This window comes from Salvelinus alpinus, chromosome 2 (assembly GCF_045679555.1).
Source record: "Salvelinus alpinus chromosome 2, SLU_Salpinus.1, whole genome shotgun sequence".
Taxonomy (NCBI): domain Eukaryota; kingdom Metazoa; phylum Chordata; class Actinopteri; order Salmoniformes; family Salmonidae; genus Salvelinus; species Salvelinus alpinus.
This window is the reverse complement of record NC_092087.1, coordinates 78,508,726-78,519,036: the sequence shown is the minus strand read 5'-3', so window position 1 is coordinate 78,519,036 and position 10,311 is coordinate 78,508,726. Positions and strand designations below refer to the sequence as shown.

At 44.1% G+C, this 10,311-nt stretch overlaps 1 protein-coding gene across 1 annotated transcript in view; it reads right to left on the bottom strand.

Moving 5' to 3' along the window:
• Nucleotides 1-556: 556 nt before the first annotated feature.
• The window catches only part of nfil3-5 (nuclear factor, interleukin 3 regulated, member 5), a 39,163-nt gene continuing 29,408 nt past the window's right edge, over nt 557-10,311 (bottom strand). Inside the window, exon 2 of the mRNA XM_071389367.1 lies at nt 557-4,221. Coding sequence (XP_071245468.1) covers nt 2,276-3,931 — 1,656 coding nt within the window. The 5' untranslated portion in view covers nt 3,932-4,221 and the 3' untranslated portion in view covers nt 557-2,275. The remainder of the gene's footprint in view (nt 4,222-10,311) is intronic.

The following is a 10,311-nucleotide window of genomic DNA, read 5'->3' as shown; positions in this document are numbered from 1 at the left end:
TGTCACACTGATGCTCTTCACATTACTATTAATCCTCTTTGCCAGGAAAGATGGGAGGGAGGAAGGAGAGGCAAGAAGGAGAGGAGATGGGGAACACTAGAATACTGAAGCTATTTGTGTTTGTATCTGTGTAGATTTTTATGGCCTCGTTTTAAAAGTTCTGTTCGGTACAGTACTGGACGAAGGGAGGAATGGACAGAGGAGAAGAGGGGAGGAACACTAAAATACTGAAGATATTTATGTTGCAGATTTGTAGCTGTGTTTATAGGAGTACAGGACAGAGTCGAATTGATCAGTGTGTTCTGTGCTAAGATGTGTCCTGTAATAAATCATATTCTGGGGAGTTTTCTACATGTATATGTTTTATATGGCATATAATATATGTCTACTTTTAAACTGCATAAGTCATCTGCCAACTTGATTGAAATATTTTTCCCCCCCTTCAATTTCCCTGGTGTTCCATTTATGACCATTTTATCATGTGTTTGTGTGAATGAAGTTCACCATTAGAGCAGAAAGAGCGCAACAAAAGTTAAAAAATCACATGAAACAATACTTTTCATTTATGTCTTTTTCAACATCCTTTTATTTTTCAATGTTTTCAATCTTTCAACAATCAGAATGAGTTGTTGTCATAACCATTGCATTACCCATTTCTGGACCATCAATTTCCTTAACCATCCGGCAAACCACAAACGTTGAACAATATCACAGAGTACAAATGTCAAGGGATAGGGACATGGGTAAAATACATACGTTACAGTATCACAATCAGGAAGATACAAGGGGACGGAAAAACACACAATAACCCCCCAAAAGAACTGAATAAAATAGAAAATAATAATAAAATAATAATAACAACAGTATCCAAGAGAGATAGAGAACTTTACATTTATACAGAACGGCCAGTAGGCAGGCACGTGGATGTGAGACGGTTAACTAGTACATACATACCTGTATGATCCACAGCTGATAAAGCAACTCAATGTAAAGGCCAAGATTGGGGATTGGTTCTTTTGACCTATGAAAAGTAGAGGCACCTTTGAGTGAGAAGAGAGTAGTTTCCCCATTTGCTTCTCAAGTGCAATTACTACTTGATTCCTATGATCAGTAAGTCTAATGAATTGAGAATTTGTTGAGCTCTGGATTGCAATGTGCTTTTGTATTCATGGTTTTACCATTCAAAAAGTGTAGTGTGTAGTCTTGTGATATGTTCCTGACTGGCTTTAACAGGGGCTTTCTGTGTGTGTGTGTAAGAGGTCAGTAAAAGGTCAATTGAAGGTAGGTTGCTCCAGGCATTTGCTAGTGACATGGAATCGAAATGAAAAGAGTTTCTTAAAGCGGTGGTTCATACAGACATTTTTTAAGAAAACAACTTGAGGCATTTCATTGACATTGAGAACAGACTGTACAAAAACTTTCTCACAAGGAAAAACGGATAGCTTTTCTTTTTCCACTTCCACTTCTCCTTGTTATTTTTTGTTGTTTTTCATTTTTTTCTTTGTAAAATATATTTAAATATATGTACATTTTATATATCACAGTTATGTACAATCCAAGTGCTTGAAAAATGATCGGGTGTCCTATTCTGCATAGAGCAGGGATAGGTGTTTAGGGAGTAACGGAAACTGGTACAGCTGTGTTGTTGGTGGGGAGGAAGAATGGAACTCATTGTCAGGGGGGTTGGACGTGTTTCTTTGGTCATGGGAATGTTCCCAGAATGCCTTACCACCCACAAAGCAATTGGCCACTTGAGAGTTCAAACCAGAGCCTGAAAACAGCCTTCCATTTAACGTTCATTCTAACCTTCCATTGTGATGTGATGTTTGTCTTTTCCCGAAGGAAACAAAATGTGAGTTCCATCCATTCCATTCCCCTCATTCTTTTCACTCCACCACATTTACTGAACCAATAAGTGATCTATTATTATCATTGTTCATGGATTGGATAAATGGATGGAGTGGGGAAAGGGTCCATATAAAAACATGGTGACACAGTGAACCAAGTCTTTTGAATCTGTCTGTGGTGATTGTGAACATCACTTTGACTGTCCTTGTTATTATCATCATCATCGAAGAGGAGTGTCTGTTGGCATAGTGGTAGGTGAAAAGGAGTGAGACACCTGATGATGAAGCAAAACTGAGGTTGGTTGTTGGTCGCAGTATCTCAAAGAGTCTTTGGTGCTCCCTTATTCACACCTCTTATTCTTCCTCCCTGCGCTGGATCCCTTTTTGCATTCCTTCCACACCTCCTCTCTTTCTCTTGCTTCCCTCTGCTAGCAGAACTCTGACTCGTTCTCTGCCTCTTTGTTTTCCCCATTGCTATGGCTGCCATGTTGGTGGTTGCTAGGCAGGGCCAGGTAGGGATGCTGGGGATGAGAGGGGGAGGGGGATGTGGAGGAGGCGGGGCTTCTGTTTGGCGCCTCCCCCTGATTGGACAGCGCTCTGTATTTCAGACGGAGCTTGTGGGGCAGGTAGGTGGCCTGATCGTCTCCACTCTGACTCTGTGGCACCGACGTCTGTGATGTCTCCCTCTGGTTGTAGCTTCCGACCTCGGAAGATGAAGATGACGGTGACTCGTCATCGCTAGTGGAACCACCTTCTTTGTCTGAGCTCCTTTGATCGCCATCACTAGACGAAGTGTCTTTCCCAGAGTGGGACTCTGTGTAGTAGCCCTCTCCGGCCCTGGGGCCGCCCTCGTAAGTGAGCACTGGGGGCTCCTCCTCATCCAGGGTACTGAGATAGGCGTTGTTGATGTGGTGCTGGTTGGAGGAGTGGCTTGACTTGTTGCCTTCTTCTCTACTGTGGTGGAGGAGCTCTGGGGCGAATCCTTCCTTGTGGCCGCCATCTTGGGTCTGATAAGAGCTGTACTGGGTTCTCTGTGTCTCCTGATGTCTTTGCTGCTCCTCGCGGGCTCGGTACCTTTGGACCTCCTCTGTGATGGTCTCTGTGTTCTCGGACTGTCTGCTTTGTTGGACCTGGGACTGTTGTTGTTCCATGTCCTCTGCTTGCCTCTGGTTCTGGCTCTCCATATAGGAGGAGCTGGGGGAGCGGTACATCTGGATCACACTCCTCTGGGCTGGGGCTGCTACCTGCTGGGGTGCTGGGCTGGCAGACTCCTGGCGGTTGTTGTTCTGGTGGTTGTGGTGGAAGTCCATGGCACAGTCGGCCTCTTGGGACCTGTGTTGGTGGCCACCGTTGAAGGAGATCCCAGTGGGGAGACCAGCATCCATGTCAGTGTCGTTGGACTCCATCTTGATCTCATAGCCCATGGGCTCGGGACTGGAGGAGTCGTCAGACATGCACCCGTCGGAGAGGGATCCTCTTGGGGAGTATTTTGGGAGTGGGGTGTGGCGTTCCCCTCTGGTGGACTGTTCTGCTTCGGACGAGTCGGAGTTCAGCAGAGTGTTACCACAGGCACTGGAGTACCCGCTACTGGAGAAGTAGGGGTTACCAGCACTGGACTGTCCGTTTCCGCTGTTGGAGAGCTGCTGGCTCTTCTCCATGTAGGAAGCAGTGCTGATGAGGCCGAAGCGAAGCTTCAGCTGCAGGAGTTCCGTCTTCAGGCGGCTGTTCTCATCATTCAGCGCCATCACACGGTTCTCCAGCACCATGTCGTTCATCCTCCTCTTCTCTCTGGAACGCTTGGCCGCCTCGTTGTTCTTGCGCCGCTTCTCCCAGTAGGAAGCGTCCTTCTTTTCGTCGGAGATGAACTCTCGCTTGCGACGGCTGGACATGCTGTTCTTTGAGCCGCCTTTGGTCTGGCGGCGCGGGACGTCATCGTCGCCGGGTCTGGGAGACAGTGGCGGGAGGCTCTCGCTGTAGTTAGAGTATGTGTCTATGTCCAGGTCGTTGTTGTTGTTGGGCGATGCAAAGTGAAGATTCAGGCTTTCCATTGTTGAGTCCTTTTGACCAGATTGGTGATCTGGCATTAAGGCCAAATGGGGGTAAGGGAGAGGACGAAAGTTCGTTGGAGAGAACTTATTTGTATTAACTTTCTCTTTAAGTCGCAGGATCTGCGAAAAACTTGGGGTGAGGTATTTGTGCTTCTCTAAGGCTGAACCTCATTTGTTAAATTACGTGACAAAGTTTTGTGAAATTTGAGTTTCAAAGTAGGTTCTTCTGTAATCCTTGAAGTCTCTAGGATGCAGGAGGGAAGTAGGTCAGTTGGTCTACTGGAAGACTTTTTCTTGTAGGCTGGGATCGCTCACGAGGAAACGCACTATAGAAAGAGAGAGAATAAGAGAGAGAACATTCATTAGTTACCATAAATACTATGCCTTCCCACTGTGACATACATTAGGCATTCAATGTATTTCAATGTTACTGTACAATGGTGATGATCGAGACAGAACATACAGTCCTCGAAACTCATGATGTGATTAGTTCAGGGTAGTCTTAAGTTCACATGACTTCATAACTGCGAATCTGACACGTGATCCAAACTGCAATGGATCTGCCATCACTCATACACTGGCATGTCACCATTTGCTTGTGCCCAGAAAGTATACGAGCTACTATGACATAATCATAACATTATGTAAGAAATGTTTAATCTTGGATTTGAATCTGAACATTCCTTTTGATCACCTTTCACAGTCCCTCATACTCAAAAGGACTTTACTTTGCTAAATGTAACCCTTATTGGAGTTCTGTGGAGGAGAAGGTGGGGTATTGAGGTGGGCCGGCCTGGGTGTATACAGAGAGGGAGGGTGAGTAGCGCAGCGGCACGACCGGTACCCTTCCCACTCCACTCACAGGAATATAGGTCAACACTGCTCAGAGGCTGCTAGGCGGCAGGTAGCCTAGTGGTTAGACCATTGAAAGGTTGTTGGATCGAATCCCCGAGCTGACAAGGTAAAAATCTGTCGTTCTGCCCCTGAACAAGGCAGTTAACCCACTGTTCCTCGGTAGACCGTCATTGCAAGTAAGAATTTGTTCTTAACTGACTTGCCTGGTTAAATCAAATTAAAAAATAGGCGGGTGGCGCGGGTAAGGGAGGTTCTGAGCTGCAGTGTCTAAAGCTCTCTCTGTACAGTGTTGTGTAACAGCGCTGCATCAGACAGTCACATAAGAGGGCCAGTCTGACCTAGTGCCGGGGCTGCAGTTACTGAGGGACGGGCATTCAGGGAGGGAGAAAGGGAAGGAGCGCAAACCGTCTATGTATCGACCTCTAATAATGTCCCTCTATAACCTTTATCAGTTGCCAGGTGGGATATTTGTAAATGTAGCTATACGGTCACATTGGTCTCTTATGGCACAATTGTTTACAATAATCTATCAAAGAGGTCAACTCAAAGAATCACTAATTTGTGACTTATTGCTTAGTCTGTCTATGTGGGCTGATGTCCTGAAGCTGACATATGACTTGTTATTCAACTGGCTGTGATTCCCCAACGGCACCAGAGGAGAGAGCCAAGGTCTCTGTTCCTTTATAAAATGCCAGCTAGAGAGCCTGCCAGGTATTACACAACCACGATTAGTTAGTATGTATCGAGTGCATTCTGTGCCCCTACCGACGGGAAACATTGCTCAACGTCCCCTTTTCTCACAAGTCACCAACATCGGTCGGTGGTGTTGCTGCATTCGCAGTTCAGTTGACTCATCTAGATGTTACATAACGTAAATGCGCTAATTCTAGATCTGTTGCGCTGAGACATTAATTATGCATCACTTAACAGGGCACTGTGTGTCCTATCTAGATTTTCTATTTCTCCACCAGAAAAACAGATCTGTGAGGATTCAACTTAATAATCTATCTAGGTCATTGCTGTGTTACAATTACTAGTTCATTATTTTTTTTCTGAAGCAACTCCCTGAGCCAACAAGACTGCATCAGCCAAAACATTGACAGAGTCCGTTGCTGTTTGTGATTCTGATAACAGATCAAACAGAACGCTGAGGTAATCATGATGGCCTGTTCTGATTGGTTGCTGTCTTATTGATTCAAATTTTAGTCAAACAGGAAAACCTGTAGATCAGTAACAGAAGCTTTTGGTCAAATATTGTTTTCTTATCTCTTTTTCTATAGATTCAATATTGTTTCTAATGTTAGGTATTTAATCGGTTAATTTCTGGTCTTTGCTACCACTATATCTAACAATAGCTCAAGTAAGACTAAATAAGGTCTGGTTTTATTTTTGGGATCGGATCTAAAGCCGTCTCTACTCCGTCTATCACTGACACACTAACTGAACTCAGTACAAGTAGAGTACTTTCTAGCCACTTCATTTGGCTATAGAGCTTGTCTGGGTTACACAACCTGACCTAGTCTCAACCTCTCATAACAACCTGACCTAGTCTCAACCTCGTCATAACAACCTGACCTGGTATCAACCTCATAACAACCTGACCTGGTAACAACCACATCATAACAACCTGACCTAGTATAAACCTCATCATAACAACCTGACCTAGTCTCAACCTCATAACAATATAGATCTAGTCCCAACCTCATCATAACAACTTGACCTAGCTTCAACCTCATCATAACAATCTAGAGTATGACCATTTTATTACATAATAATACTAGTTTACAGTATATCTTTATCAAGGTGGCAGCTCCTTTCCTCCTTTCCTCATTTGCATAATATTTTTAGTGGTTACACCTTCCAGGACACTTTTCTCTGTCTTTTTTCCACAGTGGGAGACAGCCAGATAGGAATTCCCTCCTATTTTGCTCTGCTGTCTTTCTTCCCCCTAAAGAATCACCACAGCCACCAGATGAGCCATCTCTGTCTCGGTTTTGGTTTTCGCCCAGACACAATAATAGTATGTTTTAGAAACAAAGTAGCGAGGGAAAACAGAAAACTAGAATGTCAGGAACGTCACAATGTTTCCACTCATCGATCAAAAGAAGGGAGAGAGAGAGAGAGCGCCATTGCGTGTCCCACTGACCTAAAAACGGAGCGCTGCGCATTTTCATCTACCTCATTGATATGGTACTGGTGCTTCATTGTTGTGTATTTTATTCCTTGTTTTTTTTATTAATCTGCATCGTTGGGAAATGGCTCATAAGTAAGCATTTCATGGTAAAGTTCTATCCGGAGCATGTCACAAATAAATGTGATTTGATTTAAACAGAGCTTGCTCTCTGCCTTTGACTGCGTGCCATAAAATAGGTAAATAGAGCTGGAGAGGGAGGAAAATGGAGAGGGGGGAGGGATTACAGTGCGCTCTAAAAATAGAGTGATAGAGAAGGGGTATTGGGGAGGAAGGCTGGCGAGAAGGGCTTGGATGAATTCAATTGGTGGACACGACATTAAAGGAATTTTACAGACACTGCGGTACGATGTAAAAAAATGTTTTTTAACTTGAATAGCCTACGTCAGCAGCGCAAAATCGGATGATAAAACCCCTGGTGACTGATACGCAACACGAATTCCTGGATACTCTATTTGACACCGGGAGGGGTCTCTATGCTACTCTATCTATATGCAGACGATAAACAGCATGCATTTGAGACTTTAAAAAATATATATATATTGACGTCAGAAGGCACATACCCATGTTCCATGTCAAAATCCGACATAACATATTTCATAGAGCTGTGAGCGACCGGGCTGATGTGCTCATGTTCTGAATGTCATTGTGAGATGTTTACAAAGCAGAGCTTGCTTAATGCTGAAATATTAGCCACACCTACAGGTCACACACTGGAGGTCAGAGTGAGCACATTTTAGAGGTTGAATTCTCTCTGTAATATTGCAGTAAATACTGGATGCTACAGCCAAATTATCATTCCAAAGGGATAATACAAAGAAAAAAGACAGAATCTCCCTTGCTTCCCACACAATTATCAAGCCCTAGGAATGACTCACTCACAGCTAGGATTTCACCACCAGCGAGTTTAGCTGGGGGGAGATGTTAAAGACGGATGGGAAATGTTAGCACAGCCAAAGCCGTTCTCAGGCGTTTCACCACCACCTTTGACCCCCCCAAAGGCAAGACTGAGTAATGCAAAGCATCCCTTTTCCCTTCCATCTCCAAGACATGATGAGCCACCCACATAAATGGACATGTGGTGGAGAGGCCGGTCAGGGCGCCTCCATTTTAGGTTCTGGCTTTGTCTTCTAAGAAAAGGCACCTGGAATCTAGGGAGACATTCTAGGTCAACTCTGAGTTCTATATAAGCATGTCGTCCTCTCTGTCACATGAGCTTGCGGACTAGGCTACCCCCCCCCCCTTCTTTTCCATCTGCAACTAGGCAAATGCACTTTATTTATGTTCAATGTTCCTTATCAATGTTCTTATCAATGTCCATTTAGGATGTACTTATCATCCTTTGAATAGGCCAATACGTTACAACAGACCAATATAGATGGCACCAAACCTGTGCCAAACATCTCTAATCCCTCTACAACTTCCTACCCATAAAGATCTGTAATACTGTAACATGGACTTCTGCTCTCCATTCACTTGCAATAAAACGAGGGTGTTGTTTGCAAGGTGTAAGTCCAAGCATCCTTCAAGGTTATAGCCTAGGTTAAAGTACCCTAAAAGTGACTTCACTATCGGGCAGCCAAGGTGTTCAGCTGCTTCAGATTCCACAGAGGCTAAATCTAAGAGTGGCAGGAGTCTACGAAGTACCACGAACCCCTAAAACGTTTTGCCTTCTAGTGTTTTTATATATGGCCAGCTTGTACCAGGCAGGTACACACTGAATCAGAATTCGGTCAAAGACGCTGTGTGGCAAAGTCAAAGAAAAGCCCTCCTGATTATGTTTCATGTCACGGTGAACCGAGTTGTAGACCAAAATGTAGCTCTAAGTCTTTCCACACATCCTGCTTTCCCCCAGTCTGAGTTAGACTGGTTTGACCAATATTCAAATTGGGAAAGAAAGGCTGTTCTGTAAACAGACCAACTGGCAGCAGCCTAAAAAGCTCAGTGACTGCTGCTCTGCCGACTGAGGGGTTTCCCTCTATTGCATCATGTCCTGGAGTTGGACAACTCAACACACACAAGCCCTGTTTCTGGTTATTTTAATTACGCAAAAGAGCTAGTCCCATTAAGATCCCATGGGAACAAGCAACTTTATACAGACTGGCGCAAAATACCGGAATTAAACCACCTGATATAATTGGTGTAATTTAATTACACCTAAATAGGACTTGAGTGTTTTGTTTTAGTACAAGGTTTTGCAAGAAATATATAAATAGCAAATATAGTTGTACTGACTGGGAGATGACTGTAATGCATTCTGCTTAGGCGATGGGAAATCATGTACAGGAGAGAGATTAAAGTAGATGTGACGTGTCAAAATTTTGATTGATGACCCTATGTGAACTCTATGTGAACTCTATGTGAACCCTATGTAGTGATGACGTGTGCATGTCTTCTGGTCAGGCAAGCCTGGTTAGGTGGGGGCTATGGGGTGAGTAAGGGTCCATTTGACAGGCCGTTAATGATTGATGACCCAAGCCTGATTTATGACCCTATGTAATGATTTATGACCCTATGTCATGTAGAAGGGTGCATGCCCAGGGGGGTTGGTGGGGTTGAGTAAGTGACCATGTGTCAGGTCAACCTGTTACTGTTTCTCACGGTTTGGGTTGGTTAATGCCCCTTATAAAGCCGCTGAACAATTCCTGTTTAAGAGTGCACAAGATAACCCCCTGAATATTAAACAAAAATGACACCTATGCCAATTTTAGGGATGTTATGCTCGGCTTGTCATGAACCCAGTGACCAAAGCCTTGAAGAAGTTCTGTGTGAAGCTCCAGAATGTTTTAAAGGATTTTTGGGTACGAGTGAGGGCCGTATGTCTTACATATTCCACCCTGAGGATTCTACGGTAAAGATATTCACAGACAGTGGATCCAAACCCATTTATCAGGCAAAACCTGGGATTTTTTCTCCTGCTCTGGGGATGAGAGAATGGCTAAAGATGGGTGCGCGCGTGGGGGTGTGTGTGTGTGTGTGTGTGTGTGTGTGTGTTAGAAACAAGGTCCCTTCGCATTGTGGACATTTCAAGCTTTCAACAACAATAAAACAGCCATCTAAATAATGTTTCTAGGCCTAACACACTGTTGAGTTTCCTATTTAGTTGTCTTTATATGTACATGCACCGAGCTTCCAGGTGGCTCCAGCCTATGGTTGTTCGGTGCATGTACACTGGGGAGATTAGAACCCCAAAGAAAGATCCTAAAGGTAATTTCAGGTTTAGGTTTAGGGTATAATAACTTTAGTGAAACCGCATTTCACCCTATGTACAGACATAGAGAGCCAACACATAAAGGTGTAACAGGGATGAATGGATATTCAATGTACACCAGGGGTCTTATGTAACAAGCAATACGTGTTAAATATGGGG